The sequence below is a fragment of the Citrus clementina genome, unplaced genomic scaffold, assembly GCF_000493195.1.
Source record: "Citrus clementina cultivar Clemenules unplaced genomic scaffold, Citrus_clementina_v1.0 scaffold_2, whole genome shotgun sequence".
Lineage (NCBI taxonomy): Eukaryota > Viridiplantae > Streptophyta > Magnoliopsida > Sapindales > Rutaceae > Citrus > Citrus x clementina.
In genome coordinates this window covers 34,154,774-34,178,235 of record NW_006262688.1, presented here as the reverse complement: position 1 = coordinate 34,178,235, position 23,462 = coordinate 34,154,774, and the positions used below count along the sequence as shown (strand labels likewise).

Sequence of the window (23,462 nt, the reverse complement as noted above, 5' to 3'; positions counted from 1 at the left end):
AAATTGTATCTCTTTTTTATTTGTGTTATTGACATTGTTAGATAATTTAACAGAACATTGATAAAATAATTATTTTATTTATAAATATGAAAAAAATAATTATTTTATTTATAAATATGAAAAAAATAATTATTTTATTTATAAATATGAAAAAAATAATTATTTTATTTATAAATATGAAAAAAATAATAATCATATTTAAATGACAAAAAAATTTCATTTTGTAATCGCATACTGGCTATACAATTAGCTATATAAATTAATTAAATTTGTTGATTTAAAGATATAAAATCACTATAATAAGTATCTTAACTAATTTTTATCTCATTTACAACATTAAACTACAACCTCCGCTCGTATAATCTATCATAAATAACATATCTTCATCAACGCCAGTAAATAAAAACAGTCATAATTATTCAAAATAATCATGAAATTAGTTATGAGAAATTGTGAGTATTATAGTTTGTGTCTGTCAATAAAAGAATAACAATATAAAATCAGTTATGGAGAACTTAGAATTATTAGTTTATTCCCATCAATTTAAAAATAATAATACATTCTTACCAAAATAACAACAAATAAATATTCTTTTTTTCATTTAGAGGTAGAGGTAACATACGCATTTTTTTAATATTTTGTCAAATCTTTCGACGATATTAATTAAAAAAAATGATACACTATATAAACTTTAAGTGGAAAGTTACAAAAAAAAAAAATTAAAATATTTTTTATGAAGTACGAAACATTAACTGATAAGTTTATACTTACCTACATTAAAAAAAGGAAACAAAAAATTTATCAGTAATTGAAATGGTCGATTTTATTAATCAAATTCAGATCTCGCATTAATAAATAATATTGGATTTGGTGAGAGCTAAGCTAACTAAGATTCTGTACTTGTGCGTGGTGGGTCCATCATTAAGCCGTCTTAATTTGTGAATAAACTTGCAATTTTTCTGTACACAACATTTATTATTGGATCCAGCTATGGTGCCACAGTTGTATGGTACCACAGCTGGATCCAACCATTGGATCTAGCTCTGGTGACAACTGTGGGCTAGATCCAATGGTTGGATCCATCTATGGTACCATACAACAGTGGTACCACAGATTTGTCCTTTATTATTGGGTATTTTAATGCGAAATTATTATGCACATTTTATTATTATGTGTACATTCATTATTTTCAGTTTTATTTTATGTAATTTAGGCATTCCCTCTGGGTCAACATATGGGAGCTGGTCAACGATTTGACGGACAGATATCGTCGGACTTGGACCTTAATCTCTTACCGTTCGTGGTCACAAAATCGCAATTCATGTGATGCTGATGAGGTGGCCCATCTCAATAAATGATATAATTTAGGAACCCATTTTTTAACTTCTTAGTTTGTGCATGATTGCGCTCGTCTCTCCCTCCTGTGACCTGTCCCGTCTTTTCCTTTTTGTTTTTATTTTTTTGTAGTGCCGAAAGAAAAGAAAGGAGACAAAGATTACCAACAAAAGTTTAGAAGGAATAAAATGACCAAAAAGGTCAAAGCAGGATTTTGCAGGATTCCAATTTCCCAAACAAAATCTAAGCCGAGATACAATTTACAAGGCAAAAAAGAGAGAGAGAAAAAGCATACTTATTTATCCCATATGAGATGAAAGTGTGATCTTCAATAAAATTAAGACAAGCACTAAAAGCTTTTATGAAAATATCCTTCTTGTGATTATATAATTACAAAATGTTTCCTTCTTCGCTAGTCTTTCCTATCATTATAACTTTTTTGTTTGAATACAGCGATGTTTGTTTCCATGAATCGGAGCTGCCCATCTTCTGCCACAGCAATCAAACTCTTTTTATTAGAATTTAGATGTATTTTTGGGTATCATTTCTAAATTAAGCTATGATTATTACACATCTAATTTTGTGAGAATTGTGCACTTAAGAATAAAAGTTAGATCTACATTATTGATGAGTGAGCTGATGGTAGTCCTACTCCTACCAAAGGGCTACGAGAGATGTCAATTCTTGGCATTAATATTTCCTCCAAATCGCTTTCATAATATCAATCACAAATATTTGTTAACTAAGTAAGCCTTTGATAAAAGGGTAATTTATTAAAACTGAAAACGACAGGAAAACTGAAAAACAGAACCCCAACTGTTTGCATACGCAGTAGTATCATCTACCAGGCTGTCGTTTCCTTGAATGAGAGATTTTATCGTCCAGATCGATGACTTTCTATGACTTATTAGACGGGGATATCGCTGACCTTTGCTCTCATGTTACTTTATGTCACTTGCAATTAGTTTAACATTATTCGTAATTGTTTAATTAAGTTTTTAATTGAGCAACAAATGACATAGTTTACTTTGCTAAACTGACGACAGCCTAATTAAATTTCTAATCCTAACTAGTCAAATTAAACACAACTCAATTCGGAAATTTCGTTGGACCTCAAATGCATGTGGACTCTTGGGGAAGATACGCTTGAGATCGTCGAGTTGTTGCTGCTTTTGCTGTTAAGTTTCAGCTTTCGATTTTTTTAATGATCAGGAAGTGTTTGCACTTGATTTTGGCTTTATAAAGTCTTTCTCTCCACGAGACTGAGATTGGGGAGGGACAGTAGGGCCCCCCTATCAGCAACCTAAGCACTCGTCCATCGGGGGAGACGCACTGCATGAGCTTTTGAAGGAGCAAGCCTGCAAGTTCTTCCGCTAACTAATCTCCCATCGCTAGCCAAAAGCCCGACCAGTAACCAAAACAAGCAAAGCCAGCTTCGATAGTGTAGTAGCTTCAGAGAAGTTTTAAGATTGTCTTCAACAGGAAATCAAGAACAAGGAGATCGTGGGATCAACGTGGCATTCCCCATGTCTACGGCCTTACACCCACCTTTATTTTAGTTACAACCTTTCACATGGTCTAATAAAACATTTGGGTCTCAGTTGATTGAGGAAATAACATCGAATCATAACTGTTCATACACTACTAAATTTCTTAAAATCAATAACTTAGGATTTTTATAAAAATTTTAAATTAAAAATTTAAGTTGGAATAACTTAACCCTTTTGTTTCCAAAAAACCAGACTAATTTGGCAAGCAACCAAAGTCAAAGTAATCAGTAATGGTACCCACGTTCCATCCTCTGCCAACATCGCAGGAAAGCGAAACCCAAAATTGTCATTTCACGAGATGGCACCACAGTCATTAAGTGAACAAATCAGGGTAATATCGTCTCTAGGTGTTAAATCACTGTGTTTTGAGAGAGACAAGAGAGAGAATGGCTTGCAGTGTTGGCAATGTCGTCTTCAGCAGCTAAGCCTCAAGGCCATGAACACACTCTCTCTCTCGGCAGTTAAGCTGCTCCAATCTAACCACCTACTCTACTCCCCCTTTCTCTCCCTCTTTTTTTTTTTTTTCAATTAAATGAAAAATTATAAAAACAAAACAAGAATTCTCTCTTCTCATTTATTTAGTACTGTTCACTCATTAACTCCATTCATTCATCTGCATTAGTATTTACTCACAATAACACGGCATCTACATGTATGCATCCGTCCCTCTTAAAACTTACACACAAGTTTCAGAGAAGACAGTACAACGATGCCGTTGGTGAGGTTTGGAGTGAGAAACGAGTACGGCCTTGGCCAGCCGGAGCTGTACAAAGAGGCGAACAAAGAAGATCCGAAAGCCGTGCTTGACGGCGTCGCCGTGGCCGGCCTCGTTGGGATCTTGCGTCAATTAGGCGATCTTGCTGAGTATGTTGTTTCGTGTTGCTTAATTTCTTCATTCGTTTATGTATCTACTACATTCACTTTGCTCATTCCCTAATTTCATTTTATTCAAGGAGAGAACGAATTGTGTTACCATACTGTATTTCATATTTAGTGTTCTATTAGGACGAAAACAATATTTATTTACTGTGCAATTATGTTCATCTTTTTCAAAAAAATTAGCTTCAGTGTAACTCTGATCTCTTGAGTTGTCTGTATTTGGTAATTTACAATTTCTGATGTTTTTTGAGAGATGAGCTAGGGCGAAAGGGATCCTAGCAAGTGTAAACTCTAAACTGGAGGAATAACTTTGAATTGAATATGTTTAATATCATGTGAAAGTGAAAACAGTGGTGAGAAATTCCACCATAGTGAGGAGGTTATGTCACTATTTTTAGATTACTAATGCATTCCACGTTCGAAAGCATAATGCTGGAGAAATTGTAAGTAAATCACCAGCCTGATTCTGTTAACATTTTAACAACTTGACATGGATTTCCAAAACATAATTTTGACAACTTATCTGGTTTGCTAACCCTTAATTTTTCTTTCCTAGTATCCATTTCTTTTTCTTTTTAGTTTTTAGTTTTTATTGTGCATCTAAACAGTTGTAGAATATTCTAAACGATGGAGTGTCTTTCACATGTTGTAGATTTGCAGCTGAGGTTTTTCATGGCTTACAGGAGCAAGTGATGGCTACTGCTTCTAGAAGCCATAAGTTGACAGTTCGTGTGCAACGCATTGAGGCTGCACTTCCTCCCCTTGAGAAGGCTGTATTGGCTCAAACAAGCCACATACATTTTGCCTACACAGCTGGTATGGCTCTTGGTCCACTGCTTTGAGCCAACTCATGGAAGTTTATTTTGCCTATTCGCTAATATCTTATGTGCTATGTTGATTTACAAATAATTCCAGTCTTTACGGAGAGCAGTTGCTTTGCAGGTTCTGAGTGGCATCCTCGCATTCAAAATGAGCAAAATCATTTCATCTGCAATGACTTGCCACGATTTATTATGGATTCCTATGAAGAATGTCACAATGCTCCTCGTTTGCACTTGCTTGATAGGTATGTTTCATTTTTTAATTACTCTTTATTTAAGTTGACAACCATTGTAATCAGATAATCAGGTTTAAAAATTGATTTTAGATACTTATTTCTCTGCTTTGCCTATCAGATTTGATGCAGGGGGTCCAGGATCTTGTCTGAAGAGGTATTCAGATCCAACCTTCTTTAGAAGAGTATCCGGTAGCACCATTGATGCAACTGCCGATAAAATCCAAAGAGAAAAGAAGGCTCGTAAAAAGGTACCATTTAGATGAACTGAGATGAGAATTGCAACCATAATGATTTTGTCTTGCCAGTCATGTGATGTGCCTCACAAATTCATGTAATCATGTTCATGAAATTATTTTATTCCACAAATGAATTTTAAATGAGTTATAATAGTGGATATAGTTGCCTCCGAGACATTTTTAATGGAAACGTGGGGACATACTTTCTTACGGAACATATATATATATTGCTGTTTTTCTGATTATGTCTAAATGTAAAATGTCTTAATGGACAGAAGAAAAGGTCATCTCAAAGAAATGGAGAAATATCACGTGTTGCATCGATATCTAATCACAGTCGCAGGTAATCTCTATCTATAATCTATATTATGAACACCAAACGTCTTCAATTCCCTTTGATGAAATTGAAATGTGTGTGACATTTGTGATTTCATGCAATGCAGAATGCATCTGACTTCTCCAGGCGTTAATGGGCAGACTTCTTCTCAAACTCCCTCCATCGTTGACATGACACTGAAATCTGACTTCGGAGACCGTTCAAAGTCTTTTGATTCCAGAACTGGGTCGGGTTATATAGATTGTGTTTTCAATCTGGGTTCCTCCTTGCAACCTGGAGAACAAGGGTCCGAGGAATCCTCTTCTAGGTTGATGCAGCATATTGATACACTTGATTCAGGTTTTTGTGTTGAATCAAATCAAATGGTTGATGACAGACCACACAGTTCCTCACCAGAACAAACTATCCCTAGTTCATTTTGTGTTACCTGGGATGAAAAAGAAGAAATAGTGGAGCCTAAGAGTCAGCAATGTGATAGCGATGAAGTTCCAGGGGCGATTTCAGCAAATTTTGACATAAATACGCAGGATGGAGGAACTGCCAACCATACAAATGTTGATGGAATGGATATCATGCTTGATAGCGAGCCTCCGGAGATGCTTTCAGCAAGTTTTGACACAGATACACAGAACAGAGGAACTGCCTACCTTAGAAGTGTTGACCAAAGGGATATCTTGCTTGATAGAGAGTATCAGGAGGTGCTTTCAGCTAATTTTGACTCAGATACTCAGGAAAGAGGAACTGCCATCCTTGAAAATGTTGATCAAATGGATATCCTTCCTGCTGATGAAGACATTCAAAAATCTATATCCAATGGAGACCAGCTTGATGAAGTAGAAAGTGAAACAGACAACTACATGGATGCCCTTAACACTATAGAATCGGAATCTGAAAATGACCTTGATTGTCAAACGAAATGGGAAGTGGAGGAATGTTACTCCAGTGTTAACAATTGCAAAACAGAAGATGGAATTGAAGAGCTTATTGAACATAGTTCTGTCCAATATTCTTCTAGCATTGAATCTCAAACTGTATTGGGTGGTCCTTCAAGTAATGGATTGACTGGTAATTTACCTGACTCAGTTCCCTCAGTCAGTATTGTCCATGAACAAACACCTCAAATATCAGCAAAATCTTCTGATTCAGACCATTCACCAGGCACTGATATCTATGCAAGTGTTGATTGTCTTGATAGTTCAAAAGTAGAACCGGTCATCACTGATGGTCCAAAAGTGGAGTCTGTTCTCAGTGACCCATCATCCTCTCTCTCCAGAATGTCCAATTTACATGAACAATCAGGAGAAAGAACCACAAGTAGTTTTTGTGACTCTCAAGAATCTCTTGATGAATTTCACAGTGTTCATTCTGTTAAATTCTGGACAAATGGTGGCCTATTGGGACTTCAGCCTTCAAAGCCTCCTGATTTTGCTGTATCAAATGGCAATAGTCTGAATGTTGTGGTCAGAGGTAATTCTGGTACTCCAGATACCACCTCTCCGAAGGTTGAAGGGCAGAATGAAAAGCTTGATGTGAATGCTAAAAGTTATGAGAAGGCTTCAAGTGCTAGTGTTGGAAAGGTTCCAGTTTCATTTGCTGATTCTGATTCCGAACTTGAAAAACCCACTGGTTCTCATAGCAACAAATTCGAGCATGGTCATCGAGGTGGTTTGAGTCTAACTGCTGCAGCTGCATCTGGGACTGAGCTGGCATCAGATGTCAAGGCCACATCTACTGGAGCAAATGAGGAGAATGATAGTAACTCATCTCTGGTGTTTGGATTTGGCCATAGGTTACTTATAAACGGTTTCCATAAAAAGTTGTCACTTGTGCATGATGACAAGTCTGAAGCAGTTAGCTCTCTAAAGACTGGTGTATTTGATGGGGGAAGTGGGCACCACCATGATGCATATCAGACAATTTCGAAGACAGCCTTCATGGAGAGGTTTGGATGCGGATCTCCTCTAGGTTCACTTACTTCTTCACCACCACTTGAACATATGAAAATATCTTTCAACCCTGTAGATAGCTCTGAGACTTCCAAACTAAAACTGAAATTTCCTGATGGGAGTCAGTGCCCTGAAAGCGTTAGAGACACGTTTCCTTCGTTTCAGTTGGTCCCTGAGCCTGCTATTCCTCTGCGTGACTATGTTTCTGATTCTGATGACGACACTTTCTGTAGATCATCTCCATATATGTCAGATGACTGTGCCAGCCATCACTCTGAGTCAAATTCAGAGCAGTGGGAATCATCTCCTGGAGGAAGCAACGACCATGAGCTTTATGATGCTTTACGTCGAATGTCATCCTTGGAATCTGTTTCAAGCACCGTGCAGGTAGAAAGAGCACCGAAAATTGGCATGCCTGCTCACAGCGGATTTCAGAGTACACATACTGAGAATGGTGCAGAACCTGCTCTCCCAAGCTTGGATGCTATTAACCCTGCACTACAGGGAGAAATAAAAACTGACTCTGATCCAAATCATACAGAGTCTAGCCCATTGCCACCACCTCTCCCTCCAATGCAATGGCGCCTCTCGAAACCCCATTCATATGTGGCAGAACACAAACAATATTCTGAAAAACAATATCATGTATCAGATGCCCTGAGACATGCATTGGACCAGGAACTTTCAGGATGTACCATGTCTCAGGAACGTGAGTCAGGCCCTGGTGATCAACAATTGACTAACAAGGAGGTTGTTGCACACATAAGAGAGAGCAAGGTATCATGGAAGCATTGCTGAATTTTTTTTTTTTTTTAACTTTTCATTTCTCATATTCCATAGAACATATTGGGAAGTCAGAACTGCCAATTTACAAACTTATGGAATTCTCTGAGTGCAGCTGGAGGACCAGCAGAAGTTGAATGGGAAGAAGGAAGTTAATCAGAGTGCAAATGGCAAGGGGATGGATGAAAAAGAGGACTTTTTGCATCAAATCAGAACAAAAGTAAGTAGATAAGGAATACTTTCTCAATTTACTTTTATCTATGGATAGATTCCGAAAATGATAACAACATATCTATGGACAAATTGCGAAAATGATAATGATCATATAACTCATGTGATTGAATTTCTTTCTAATTAAAACAATAGAAGAAAAGGACAGAAGTGAAATGTAAACAAGAACAAAAGGACTGAAGAGTTCAAAATATATATCAGTGAATTAGTACTTCGGTTTTAATTAAAAATAAATAAATCAAGGTGGTCCTAATTCCCGCAAAAAAAGGTGTAAAATAATGTATGTTAATCTATCTAAGACTTTTGTTGTCTTCTGTTTTTTTTTATCAGTCATTCAGCCTGAGGCCAACAGTAGCAGCAAGGCCAACCTTCTCTCCAGCTCCCGGTGCAAACGTCAAAGTCACTGCAATTTTAGAGAAAGCAAATGCAATCCGACAGGTTTATAATTTGTCTTCTTCTTTTCTCATCATGTATTCCCCCAATTTCCATCAAAATTTGTTTTCTTTTGTTCCCTTCCCATGAATCAGAGCATCAGACTATAAAATTAATAACTGCGGGACTTGCAGGCTGTGGCTAGCGATGATGGTGAGGACGATGATAACTGGAGTGATACTTGATAATTTTGGGATGCCATAACTTCGGTAAGAGAATCCAATCTTCTTATTGTTCTGGCTCTGTGATGTTGGCCATTGGGCAATGCTGTTATACATATGTGCATAATCCCAGTTTCTTTTTGTAACTAATTTGTAGGGCTCTTCCTGTATCTATTTGCAATTGTTTCATTAATTTCTTGAGTTTAAAATTTATGTTGTAAACAATGAGATTAGTTCTGACATGATATGTAATCTTATCTTTGAGGCGATTATTTATTGAAATGTCCAAGATTATTCAAGAATGTGCTTTAAAGAATAAATTTACCTCCATCGTTGTCCATCGATGTATTATACAAGTCACTGCCTGAGGTTGTAACGCGCAGGATGGAATTTAAATATCTTTTGTTATTTTCACATCTGAATTGTTTGTCAAGCTGTATGTTGTGATACCTTTCTTCACTCTTAATCATCAATGTTGTCAAAATCATGATTTACAAAAAAAAATGAATAAATAAAGCAAACCGTAAGTTGAAGTAGCTAGCTCTTAAGGAAAAATTAAAGATAATGGCATAAAACAAATTTGGTACTAATTAATTTCTTCCTATGTAGGTAGTTTAGTGTGACAAAGGTTGATGTTTACAAGAATCAAGGGATGAAGGACAAATATGAATGAATAAAGAAATTGCCAAATAAAAGTTCGACGTAATGATGTGAGCCTTGTTCTGTTAGTCTTCAACTTCTAGGATAGTGGAACCTAAGCCACCAGTTCTCTGAGGAAAACCGAGACCCAGTATTATTAATTTTTATTTATTTACAAGTAGCTCGCAACTTAAATGAAGGGTAAATTTGAGAGTTTTTTTTTGTGAATTTATTATTTTTAAATCATCACTCTTATTATTAAAATAATTAAATTAATTCTAAAATATGTTATCTTTAAGTCAATTTTAACAGCGAAACCGTGAAAGGGGTAAAAATATTTTCAAAGGTCAGTTAACTGAAAGAAGTCAAACCTTTTTATTTTTTTCACTCTTATATATTTATTATTAGATACAATGAGTATCACCTCTTACTTATATTTTGGAGGATAAAAATGTACTTTAATATAAATTTTAATCTAATTCCAAAAAGTCAAAATTCTCAGAATTCATTTGTTATTTTTCATTCACCTTTTAATAAAAGTTACACGTTCTCGCTGTACATCCATCCTCATATAATAAAACTCACCTTCTTTTATAGGTAAATGCAATTGTACTACTATTGTGCAAATTTTATAGTATTTACAAGTGCACGAATCTATTGTAAAATAAATTTATGGTAATAAGTGTCGATCTCATGAGAAGTTAGATTTATTATGTGTAGAATTAATTTTCTAAGTGTGTATGTGAATTAGTTTGAAGTGGTTTTTTTTTTTAATCTTAAGATTAAAAATAAAATGACGGGAATAAATTATAGATGAAACAATACAAATAAAGCGCTTGAGTTAGGAATGGCCAAGCCCGAGCTCGACCCGACTTGATTACTGAAATTGAAGGCCCGACTCTGATTTGGGTCAAGGTCATGTTGAGTTTTTTTCAAGACTGCATAGTGCTTTCTTTCTCACCTAAAATATTTTGTTTTGTTTTGTCTGATTTTACTTTGCTTTGTCCATTTTTGCTTCATTTGTCAATGATGTAAAACAAAATTGCTTTGTTCTAGAACTATTATATATTTATATGTCCATAATTTTTCATAAAAAGAAAAAAATTAATGTCTTATACAAATAAAAACACATAATTCCCCAATTCAATTACACAACTCAACATAAAATAGTAATAATAATAATAATAATAATTTTCATATGCATTGCACCCAAAATTACTCTTATATATGTGCATATGTAAATATATCCTCCATAAAACTAAAAAATCATAATTGTTTTTCTAATTTCGGGTTGGGCTGAGTTGACTAGGGCCCGACCTTGATCCAAATTTGATCGAGCATTAATTTTTTTACCTGAGCCCGACCCAAAACCCAAAAATTCGGGTTAGAACCCGAAAAAATTTAGGTCAGGTCAATCGGGCTAAAATTCAGACCAAGTCAAATTGTCATCCCTATCTTGAGTCTCTGGATTCAAAACTCAATATCTCATCATCAGCTTAATATTTTTTTTTGTTTTAATTAATTTATGAGGGGATATTTCCACTCCACATAATCCTTACTTTAATAAATATGATATCAAGCGCTCAATATACCAGAGGATAATGATCTCTACTAAGCGTGGTTCAAGAACAAGTTGTGCTAGATGATAATAATTTTTCTATCGACAACATGGCAAAACCGTCTGCTAAATAGTTTAGATGTACTCTCTGTCGACACAAAGTCAAGACGACCCACAAAATATTAGAGGAAAATTTCTCTCTAATAAATATGGTGTTAAGTATTTATAGTGCCAGACAGTAACGATCTTTCAATAAAGAGCCGGTATACTGTGCAAAATCTAGTTAAAATACATTGTCTGTCGACGATGAGTTAAAACAACCACAATAAATCAAAGAGATAGAGTAAACAAACTTACTAAATTAAACTCATAAATCATATTGAGGCTTCACTTTTAACCCAAGCTTAAAACTAAATTAGATATTCATTTTTGAAATAGGGACAAAATGAAAATTTTGTCAAAATTGTAGAAAATATAATATAAAGAGAGAATTACAGAAAAATGAGCTTAAAAATAAATTCAGGGGTCTTGAATTTAGGGAAAGTCCCCTACTTATAAATACAATGAGTAAATTATAGCTATCGGATGAAAACAATTCGGACACTTAAGATTGTGCCATGTGACAAGTTTTTATTGGATGTAACACATCATCAGTCAATGTCACGTCTGAAATACAAGTATGCAACCCAAGAGGGGGGGTGAATTGGGATTTTAAAATTATGCAATACAATTCTCTCAACAATTTAATCTATTGCCTTAATCAAATTGAAAACAATAAATTCAATCATGCACAATATTAAAAGAGTAAGGGAAGAGAAAACAAACACAAAGATTTTTACGTGGTTCGGCAATCCCCGCCTACGTCCACGCCTCCAAGCTCACCGGGCTTGAGGATTTCACTAAGCTAGCCTCCCAAGGCTTCAAACGCTTACAATTGACTTCCAAGGTGTCAATGGACCTTTACAACAAGAGATTATCCCCAATCTCTTAACCCAAGTGTATCCCAACACTTACAATCACTCAAAGTAGAAGATTACAAATTATTTTTCTCTCACACAATATTTAAGATTACAAATCAATGCCCAATGTGTGAATAGATGAAGAGAGAATGTGTTTAAAGCTCAATGAAGATTGTATTCTCGAATATAAGCTCAATGATTGTGTTGTGATCAATCTTCTTTGAATTTGAATGAGCTTATTTATATTTGGAGCTGAAAATCTAGCCGTTACAAACTGTCGGACAGAAAACGGTTCGCCGTTAGCCATTAACGGTTAACCGTTTAGGCTGGTCAAAGTTACCGTTGAGCCAGATTTCAAATAAACGGTTTGCCGTTTAGAATTGCCCTTTCGCCGTTAACTTCCAGAGACCTGCACAATGAACATCAGTTAATCCGTTTTCATTTAGCGGTTAAGGGTTTGCATAAAGTGGCTTCTCTGGGTGTTATCGGTTGACCGTTTAAAAATAAACGGTTTGCCGTTTGTCTCCAGTAACCTGCACAATAAATTAGCCTTATCAGTTTTCGTTAATCAATGCCAGAGGAGGACAACCTTCAATTCTGGACGTTATCGGTTAACCGTTTAAAATAAACGGTTCACCGTTAGTGTCCAGTAGCCTTCCCATCTTGGGTGTTTTCGTTAAGCATAAACGGCTAGAGCTTAGGCAAATATGTTGCTCTCTGGTGATAATCGGTTAACCGTTTAAAAGCAAACGGTTTACCGTTAATTTCCAGTAACCTCCCTATCCATTGTGTTTTCGGTTTTTCATAAACGGTTAGAGGTTTAGGAAATGTGTTACTCTCTGCCTATAATCGGTTAACCGTTTAAAATAACCGGTTCACCGTTTATAACCAGAATTGCAATTTTAAACATGTTTTTGCAGAGAATTTCTTTCTAATTTGAAAAACCATCTTTTATGAAGAAATAAGGCAATGATTAAAAGAGTTTTCGTTTATTAAGAAATAGCTCCAATATTTATGTCAAAATACATTTAAAATTTGTTATCATCAAAATCAATATTATTAACATATTTATGTTAACAATCTCCCCCTTTTTGATGATGACAAATTTCATTCAATGTTTAGCTCCCCCTTAATATGTGCTCCCCCTACATGTATGGCCAAATTGAGAAATGTGAATATAAAAGAGTTTTCGTTTATTAAGAAATAGCTCCAATATTTATGTCAAAATACATTTAAAATTTGTTATCATCAAAATCAATATTATTAACATATTTATGTTAACAACGTCATCAATCAAATGTCACATTATTGATCCAATAGGATACTGTCACATCATTAGATAATGTCATGTTATCATACCATGAATGCGAACAATACGATAAACATGAATAGTAGCATATATGTGAACAATGCCGTATATATGAACAATATCATATATCATTTTATGTTCCTTCTAAGGCTTTCAACTGTTTCAAGCTCAAAAATGCCATCCGTTTTGCTTTCCGACTTCTCATTAATTTTGAAATGGCCAAAATACCCTTAAAATACATAAATTATAATAAAACAAACACTATTAAAGTTTAGAGGATTTAAACTCATAAAAATATAAATGATAGTGAGACTTGAAGTACAAAATGATAATTTTACCTTTTATAAATATGTATTCTCCAGTACTCAACAACTACCCATAAATAAAAATTAAGTTAACTATAAAATCTAAACAAATTTTACAATAACCCAATTAGTTTTGAAGTCAATATTTCAGATTTGAATACCCTGAATAGTTATCAATTACAGTTACCTACCATGGTTGAGAAGATTCTAAGAACTCAAAGGCAACCAAACCCCACTCATGGATACCAAATGGAAACCAAATCGTGGCCATGGAACCGAATTCGAGACCATGCCAGCCATTAAAATCATGGGATAAATTATGGGTATTTCAATTAGGGTTTAGTGTGGTTCTGACTTTGTGGAGATGACGTTAAGAAGACATTTTTTTTTTGGAATTTTAAGACCCAAATCATTTGTATTGATCCGAGACCATGCCAACCAATTAAAATCATGGGATAACTTATGGGTATTTCACTTAGGGTTTATAGTGGTTCTAACTTTGTGGAGATGACGTTAAGAAGACTTTTTTTTTGATAAATTTTAAGGAACTCAAATCATTTGTATTTTGTTGTTTTATTAATTAAAAAAGTATTTTTTTAATGTTGAAATTTTTAGTTAACAAAAACTATTAAAAAATATTAGTTTCGTATTTTAACAAGTCAGCGGTAGTCAATCGTTAAAGTTAATTACTTTTAGGAGGTAATTTAATATTTTCAAAAATAATGAGGTGATTTGAAAATAATCAATTCACGAGAAGATAATCCAAAATTTACTCTTCAATAAATGTATACCAAAAACAATTTTTTTTTCCTTTCTTAATATGTAGAATACCAAGAAATCATAATTTCTAAACCCTCTTTTTGGTGGGAGTGCAATTCAATTTCCAAAAGCTCTTTTTGGTGGGAGTAGAATTCAATCTCATACTTTGAGATTTTATGTGTTAAATAAGAAATTGTATGTTTAAAGGAACAAAACTTATGCTTCAAATTTAATTTACAGAGGCAAGCAGGATTTTCGTGTGCTTGTTCAATTCTCCTATGGAAGGGGAGGGTGACAGCAATTTCATATGCAAAATGATTTTATGCTCTTGTACCTTGATCACTTCACCTTCCTTGCCACGTGGTAAACTTTTTCCTTCTGTTTTCGAAATAGAAACGACCTAAATATATATACACACAAACACAGAGAGACACATAACCCAGTGGGATGGGACATTATTGTAGCAGCCATATTGAAACATAATGGCCACACCAAAAATGCATGCATCTAGAAACAATACTTCTTTAATTTATTCAATCATATCTCTACAGCTTAATCTCTGGTTTTGGGCTGGCATAACAAACAAAGAGGAAAGTTTAGACTTTTTTGCTTTCATTTTAATAAAGCAATTTGCTCCACCAGCAAGCAACATGCCACTTAAATCTTTTTTTTTTTTTCGTGTTTAATTACTTAACATAATTTGATTAGAGCACTTCTTTAGCTACTTGTCAACAGCAACAATGAACCAACTAAACCAACAAACCCCTTAGCCATCTGTTCCTGATAATGAGAACGGTACTAGAATCTTTAAGTGGGTATCAATCATTGTTTTAACACCTAATAATCATCTATCAGAATTTATCACATCAAATGATCGTATACATATTGTATACACTATGGCACTTGGAAATCGAGCTTCTGCTAATCAATAAGATGGGGCGCTCCACAAATCAAAAAGTGTGCACTCATGCAAATGACTGTGTACTTTATAGTATCTTAATCAAAAAGAGACTTCTAAATTCTAATAAAGCATCCTAAAGAAAAAGTGCACCGCGCTTTCCAAATAAAATAAAGAAGAAAATGTTTCTTTGGAAATGAACTTACTTTTGCATGCATTAATCAAATTAGATTCCTTTATTAAAGTAAAGATATTAAACAAATCCCATATTAAAAAAAAAAACTACTTTCCACTACATTTGCAATTGAAAGCTACCCATGAACACCCAATCAATAATTTTAGGCATGCAACAAAGGTTATTATGCATCAAATTCACTGAAACATGAAAAGATTGTGGCAAGAAGCAAAAAAGTAATATAACAGCATCCAACTTTAGATATCAACATCCCCTTTAATTATCCTGTTTGATTATAAATACTAATTAGGTTATGACCCACATTCTCCTTTTTCTTTTCTCACAAAGTGATTTTGCATATATGAGTAAATGCAAGTGACGTCCATCACCTGCCAGGGAACAAGTTATACATATATAGCCATCTGGTGGAATCTGATAGGACCAGTAACTATGCCGCGTTTACTTTTTAGATTGGTGTGGGAATCCTGAGGAGTGGAAATCTTTGGATTAAGAGTGTGGAGTGGGAGTGAGAGTAGGGTGTTTACTTAAACTAAATAAAAGTACGGATTATCAATTAGAATCCCAATTATTTGTTTACTTTGTCTTGGATTGGGAGTAAATTGTTTTAAATTATAATTTTATCCTTATGTAAAGAATTATAATTTGTAATTAAAAAATTAATAAAAAATATATTTGGAAAATAAAATAAATATTTTATTATATTTATAACTTAATAATATTCTTAATTATGTAAATCATAATTTTTTATTAATTTTAATTTAAATTATGTGAATAAAAATTATTAATAATAGCAACACAAATGAAACATTATTATTGATAATATAGTACAAAATTAATATTTTTTAGAATAAAATATTTATTATTATTAATTAAATAATTAATTAATATTTATTAAAATTAATGTTTAATATTATTAATTTAAATATAATATTTATTTATTTTTATTTTATTAAATTTAATAAAATAAATATGTTATAATAATTATTTTTAATAAATATGATATTATTTATTTATTTTAATTATGAGGGTAAAAAGGAAAGAGGGGGGAGTGGATTCCCACTCCCACCTCCTCCCATGGGAGTGGGAATCCCACTCCCCACTCCAAAATTGGGTGGAACCCACGGAGTGAGAATCCCACTCCTCGCTTAAAAATGGTAAGTAAACACTGGAGTGGGAGGAATCCACACTCCACACTCCCACTTCAGAAAGTAAACACTACCTAAATACAGAGAATCCGTAGAGTAACTACGATCACTGATGTTAAGTTTATAAGTTAATTTCTCTATTATGCATGAGTGATGATAGGATTACAATCTCTTCATAATTTTATATATATATATATATATATAAATTGATGTGATATGATTAAATTGGTTGGATTAAATTTCTATTGACTTATATGATTTATTTTTATTATTTTATATTTTCATTCAACTAATAAAGTTATACCATATCAAGTTATACAAATTTTATTTGTACAAAGAGTTTATACCTCTATCATCGCTCTATATTTCATATGTTGTGTGTGTAAAATAGTATAAACAAGCTAACCAGGAAAAAAATGAACCTTCTAATGGATATTGTTGACATTTAAGGTACCAACGCTTCCAAATACAACTTATGACCAATTTCATATTACTTTTGAGAGGTTTAAAAGTAATTTTGAAAAGCTAAAAATTAATTTTGGTCTCTGATAATTTTTTAAAAAAATTAACAAAACCGCTCTATCCTACAATAGATTTTAAAATGTATGGAAAGGTTAACTTTTCAAAATATGATTTTTAGAATTATTTTTATACTTAAAATAATTTCATATATATATCCTCACACATACTATAAAAATCCAAAATTATCCTTATTCATTTAGGAAATAAAATCATTAAATTTATAGAGAATTATTATTATTATTATTATTATTATTATTATTATTATTATTATTATTATCAATTAGATTGAAATAAAAAAATAAAAAAATTAATAAATGAAAATATTTATTTTAGTTGTCAATCATTATATAAACACAATAAAGAATATTACTTACACATATTTATAAATGTTTAAACAAATTTATTCAATATTATCTCCATTTCAGTCATTAGCATTCTTATAACATCTTATCAATAAGATTTATCAAACGCATTCGACTATTTTTAAAATTCTTAGCACTTTTGAAAATAAATTTTACTAACTATTAAATTGATTCTTTTTATAACTGATTATTCTTAAAGAACAACTAACGACAATTATTTTAAAAACTATAGAATACCGAACTAGCTCTTATAGTTGTCAAATGATCTTCTAGACTACTATTATTAACAGTAATTCTAGTTTAATTATTAGCTTACATATAAAATTTGAACCTAAAGAATACGGGTAAAATTAGATAACACGATCCATAAAAATTACCTGAAAGCCTGAATGGAGCTAATTGGATGTGGAAAATAGTACGATTTCTTTTAAAAAATTACAAGAAAACGAAAGTCATATTGGCAATTATAAATAACTAGTAGAAATTTGTCATCTTTCTTTATCTGAAAGAATTTGTACTTGTGATGGTTGGTACGAATATTAGTATCTTTTAAATATACTTTAGTAATTTGATAATTAAGAATAATAAGTAGATGGCAATGTCACGAGCAGGGTTGCCGGCTCGCTGCTGTTGGCTTCGTGGTGCAAATAAGATTGGAAGTTAATGAATATTTGCATTTGCATATCCTGTTAGTCAGAAATATATATGGCATCTATTAGATCATTCAATTACAAGCCTTTTCCTCTCTAAAAGCACACGTTAACCATAATTTTCAAAGGGATAATATATTCCTTTAGCACAATATTTTAATTTAAGTGTCTGTTAGTTTTTATATATTGAAAAAATGTTTCAAAATATCTTTACTATTAAATAAGTTAAGGGTAGGACTATTTACACCCACCAATTTCCTCTCTATACCCTTTTTCTAATTAAGAATTTTATTATCTAAATAATTTTTAATAAAATTACTTAATTAACCATTTTTTTCTCTTTCTCATCTCAATTTTTCAAATTTTTATTAATTAATTCAGATATATTCTTTTAGTTGTAAATAATTGATACCACAAATTATGAGGACAAAACCCAGTATTTAAAATTTAACATCAATAAATTTTTGTCACCATAAAAGTTAATGAATATCAAAGAAAAAAAAATTATTGTATATAAAAAGTATGAAATAAAGATCATGATCTAATAAGAAAGAAAAAAGAAAAAAATTAAAAAAAAATGAAATTGAATGTTTAATTTATAGAATGTGAGAACAGATGGAGAATATACAATTTAAAGGTAGAGACAAAAAGAGATTAGTAAAGGACAATTTTGAGATCTTTAAATATTAAATTTTCAATAATGAATTTATTTTTTAAAATGGGTGTAGGCAGGAATTTGGTGGATTCAAATAACCACATTCATATGTTAAACTCTTACCCTTACTTTGTCTTTACTTTTACAATAATACCCCTGCAATAATATTTTTTACATTAATTGTTGATCCATTAAAAAGTTATTTAATACGTTAACCAATAATTAATTATTAGCAAATTAAGAAATAAATATCAGCATGAAACAACTGAATTTTTTATACCAATGTAGTAATCTTACTAATTATTATTCATAAATAAATTAATATAAACCAATTTAAAGTAATGTTTAATATCATTGCAACCAACAATCTCACTAATGTATTTTTTTTTTGTAAAAAAATTAATTTATCAAATTAATCTTAAAAGTAAAATAATAACAACTAATTTTTATTTTACTTTTAAGACTAATTTGATAAATTTATATTCTTTTATTTTCGTTACCATCTCTAAGAATATTGCTACAAGAGTATTATTATAAAAATAAAGAAAAATAAAGGTATGATCATAATATAATTACTAAGGGTGTTTTGAGGTATCTTTTAAATATAATTACTAAACACGCTTAATTTAAAATATAAGAACTAAACAAATCTTTACCTTTTGTAAAGTGACGACTTTTGCAATAGCACCTCCGAGATCATGTCCGGATCTTTCTATCTCTTCTTCTTCCTCTTATTATTATTATTATTTTAAAAAAAGATGAATTAGTTAAACCCACTTACTTATAATATTCCAATGAAATTGAATTGAGAGTTATCATGGCCTTCACGGCCAATACAGTTAACATTTTGGTCTGTGATGTGGCAAAGTAATATAATTTAAGAACTTTTCAAAGCGAAACACGATCGAAAGCTTTATCTTTATCTTTATCTTTAATCTTTTTTCTTTCCATGGGGTTAGGGCATTTTTTAGAAAAAGTGAATAGGAAAAATTGATTAGAACAAAGACAACTTTATGGGTGGATGATGCTTGCTCCCGCAGTGTCATTGACACTTTGTACTACGCGACCTCGCTGTAATAGGCCCCACTTTTTGGACTTTCAAAGCCATGCAAATGCGAATGCGTTTTTTTCATTCATCATTCACGTATTGGGGGATCGATCCAGATTCCACAGCGAGAAGGAATTGAAATATTTGACGTCGACAAAAAGCACTTCTTCAGCTTTTTCACGCCACCTATTATAATAATAATTATCAGCAGTAACAATTAATTCCTTAATTAATAGTGAGGGATATTTTATTCATTTATAATTTTCAGTCCCTGATCCCAAAATTTAATTTCTTGCTTGCACTTTTTCAGCTTTGAATCCTCTCTCTCTCTCTCTCTCTCTCTCTCTTTCTCTCTCTCTCTGGCTCCATATGATATACATATATATGTATAACACACACACAAAAACATTTCTCACAAAATCATCAGCAACTCTTTCTCACTCTGTTTCTTTATCAGTTGTTTAATTATCTTTCCTTTTTAATTTCTTAAATAATTAAATTAATCATGGGGAACGATGAAGAAGAACAAGGAATCAAGCTGTTTGGGAAAACAATTACGTTGCACGGACGTCAAGTTAAAGAAGAACCAAACCAAAGAGGAAGTGATCAGCCACAAGCGGTTGTTGATAAAAGACCAGACAAGATCATACCATGCCCTAGATGCAAGAGCATGGAGACAAAATTTTGTTACTTCAACAACTACAACGTTAACCAGCCTAGGCATTTCTGCAAGGGCTGTCAGAGATACTGGACTGCTGGCGGGGCCCTCCGCAATGTCCCCGTCGGTGCCGGCCGCCGCAAGACCAAGCCTCCCGGTCGAGGCCTCCCGGATGGTTGCTTGTATGACGTCGCCTCTGGTGATCATCATCATCAGCTACTGCACCACCAGCTTGATCAGTTTGATTTAGAGGGGGTGTTCGTGGAGGACTGGCACCCGGCAGCAGCTGCCCACGGCTACGGAGGTTTGCAAAATGCTTTCCCCGTGAAGCGGCGACGGAGCAACTCAGGTGGTCAACTTTGTTGATTTTGATTTTGTTATTTCTTCATTTAACCATCCGTTTGAGATAACTATAATTTGATATTAACCCAAATATATATATATATATATATATATATATATATATGTATTATCATTTATATATTGATTTTGATCGTAGTGATGTATGTACATATATGATGCCAGCTGGTTTTCAATTAAATTAGAAAGTCTTCTAACTTATAAGTCACTCTTAACCAGTATGTATGTATACGCATATAATAAATAATAATAAAAGAATAAATAAGTTGGCTCGGATAATTCATGTTCCCTATGATAAATGGTTACTCATGCCTGGCTGCTGTAAGAAATAATGTTTCTATGCCACGCTGAATGATCATTGAGGTTCCTGCGGACAGCGGAATTCAGTGTTTAGTCAAGAGGCTGTGATTAATTCAACTGGGTTTTTTTCAGGGACCTCCCATGAGGTTTAATGTATTGACAATTAGATAGAAAGTATTCATGTAATTACAGGGACCTCTCCTGACGTTAGTATTCCGTTAAGTGGACTGTCAGTTGACCGTTGAAATTCCAAAAATGCCCTTGCCGTTATCCCTTACCACACAACAAGTCTACCCTTTGTTCTCCCTCACGCAACAAATCTCGGTTCGTTTCAAGCACTTTGCTCCCTCACTCCCCCTCTCTCTTTCTTTGAAACAAATAAACATAGAGGCTGCAATTACAGGATAAACTTTCCTAAAAAACAAAAGGCAGGAATTTCACTCATCAAATAGGCATTTTGTGACAAATCAAGAACAACAAGCTCACTAAAATTCCCAAAAACAAAAGGCACACTACCCGAAAGCAAGTTGCTTCCCAAGTTGAGAACCTAAAGATTCACCAATGAGTCGATGCTCTCTGGGATTTTTCCTTCAATATGGTTTCTGCTCAAATCAAGAACTTTCAAAGAACCAAATTGAGAAATTTGATCTGGGATAGTACCCCAAATGAGATTATTACTAAGATTCAAAGTCTCCAAAAAGCTACACTGAGAAAGATGTAAAGGTATAGGGCTATAGGCTGGTTAAAGAGATTGTCAGCAAGGTTCAAGTTACTGAGACTAGAAAGCTCACATACTAAAGATGAGATTTCACGAAGGCTGCAATTACAGGACAATGAGCTTCAACTCCTTAACAGTCAACTCATAAACCGCACAATGTCCTACACGAGTTGCCTTAACAAGACGATTACGGCAGTTGTCGGAGACAAGGCTATTGCTGCGTGAGGGAGATCAGAGCTGATAATCTCAAAGTAATAAAAAAATAATAAACATAGTGCAAATAGATTAAACTCGACCAAGTACCTATGATAATCTCCCTTCATCTTTAAATAAAACACCTTGGAATCGGCAGTGGCAGCGGCGGGAACCAATTTCTGGTCCAATAATTTCAAGATCCCGCTATAGATCTTCATCAACTTGGCCTTGATCTTCGATCTATCCTCCTTAATCACGGAGAAGGGGTTGTATACGTTTTCTTCCCGTGGAGAAGGGGCTGCCATTGTTCCATTCAGTTGTGTTTGTTTGAATTTTGTTTTTGTTTAAATTTTAAATTTATTTTTACGTATTTACCCTTCATGATAACATTATACGTATTTTTGTATTAACGTCAGGGGAAGTCCCTGTAATATTTTCCATCCGACTGTCAATACACTAAACCTCAGGGGAGGTCCCTAAAAATTACCCTAATTCAACTGATAAGATCAAACGTCGTGTAGATAATCTTTGGATTGGAAACAGATCGAGTGAGTAACACAAATCTTGATCAAAGATAGATCAGGATTATTTAATATGAGTTTTTTCATACATGTATTTGCGCAAACTACGTACATTGGCGCTGATAAATAATTTTAGATGATGAGGACGGTCACTAAATTTCCTCCCAGTAAACTTAATGCGACACCGTCCTGTCTGGACGATCTTTAGAGATGTTGATAGTTCTTTTCTTTCTCAGAGTCCAGAACAGGGAATGAAAGAAATTAACCCTCTGGAATTTGTATTTTATTTGTTATATTCTTTGCTTTTTCAGTTGGGCAAAAATAGAAGCATGTGTATTGCGGAGAAAAAAAATCTTATCTTTATGCCCTCATAAACTAAGCTTCTAGATGCCTTGATAATTGAATTCTCTTCTTGTAAATGTGTTGTATGGTTTAGTCAAAAAATAAAATCTTTAAGGTAAAGAAAATGTGATATGGTGGCATACATACTACATAATATCCATGCCCACATTCGTTATTCTGCAACAACAGTAATAGAAACCAGTTCATAATTTTAAAATAAGTAGAACAATAACTCCAAAAAGTTGATTCTGCACACTCTCTGCTCTTAGAATTGCATTTTAGTTCTTCGGTTAAAAAAAAAAAAAAAAAAATTTGTGACAGGGACAGGTCCTAGTGCACGCATGAATTGAGCCTTGCATTGGATTGCTGACTAAAAATTGAGAACCAAAGAACAAAATGATGCCACTTTAAGGCAG

At 33.2% G+C, this 23,462-nt stretch overlaps 2 protein-coding genes across 6 annotated transcripts; both read left to right on the top strand.

Moving 5' to 3' along the window:
* Positions 1-3,263: 3,263 nt before the first annotated feature.
* On the top strand, positions 3,264-9,776 carry LOC18052822 (protein SCAR1). Of its 5 annotated transcripts, XM_024190531.1 has the most exons (10): positions 3,264-3,749; positions 4,417-4,580; positions 4,680-4,830; positions 4,940-5,069; positions 5,333-5,400; positions 5,501-8,117; positions 8,239-8,343; positions 8,685-8,792; positions 8,921-8,995; positions 9,557-9,776. In XM_024190531.1, the coding sequence occupies exons 1-9, from the start codon at positions 3,595-3,597 to the stop codon at positions 8,969-8,971; spliced, it is 3,549 nt and encodes a 1,182-aa protein (XP_024046299.1). In that variant the 5' UTR covers positions 3,264-3,594; the 3' UTR covers positions 8,972-8,995; positions 9,557-9,776. The 5 variants fall into 5 exon arrangements, with proteins under 5 accessions (XP_024046299.1, XP_006449502.1, XP_024046300.1 ...); XM_006449439.2 differs by lacking the exon at positions 9,557-9,776 and having other exon boundaries at positions 4,707-4,830; positions 8,921-9,246; XM_024190532.1 differs by lacking the exon at positions 9,557-9,776 and having other exon boundaries at positions 5,336-5,400; positions 8,921-9,246.
* Positions 9,777-20,343: 10,567 nt separating this feature from the next.
* LOC18052821 (dof zinc finger protein DOF1.5) lies at positions 20,344-21,032 on the top strand. The gene has a single exon (XM_006449438.2). It carries the CDS (start codon positions 20,458-20,460, stop codon positions 20,974-20,976), a length of 519 nt encoding a protein of 172 aa, XP_006449501.1. The 5' UTR covers positions 20,344-20,457; the 3' UTR covers positions 20,977-21,032.
* The last annotated feature ends 2,430 nt before the right edge of the window (positions 21,033-23,462 follow it).

Coding starts and splice junctions, on each gene's coding strand:
- LOC18052821 (XM_006449438.2), top strand. CDS start 20,458: ATGGGGAACGATGAAGAAGAACAAGGAATCAAGCTGTTTGGGAAAACA.
- LOC18052822 (XM_024190531.1), top strand. CDS start 3,595: ATGCCGTTGGTGAGGTTTGGAGTGAGAAACGAGTACGGCCTTGGCCAG. Junction 4,581..4,679: donor ACATTTTGCCTACACAGCTG/GTATGGCTCTTG, acceptor AAATAATTCCAG/TCTTTACGGAGAGCAGTTGC. Junction 8,118..8,238: donor CACACATAAGAGAGAGCAAG/GTATCATGGAAG, acceptor CTCTGAGTGCAG/CTGGAGGACCAGCAGAAGTT.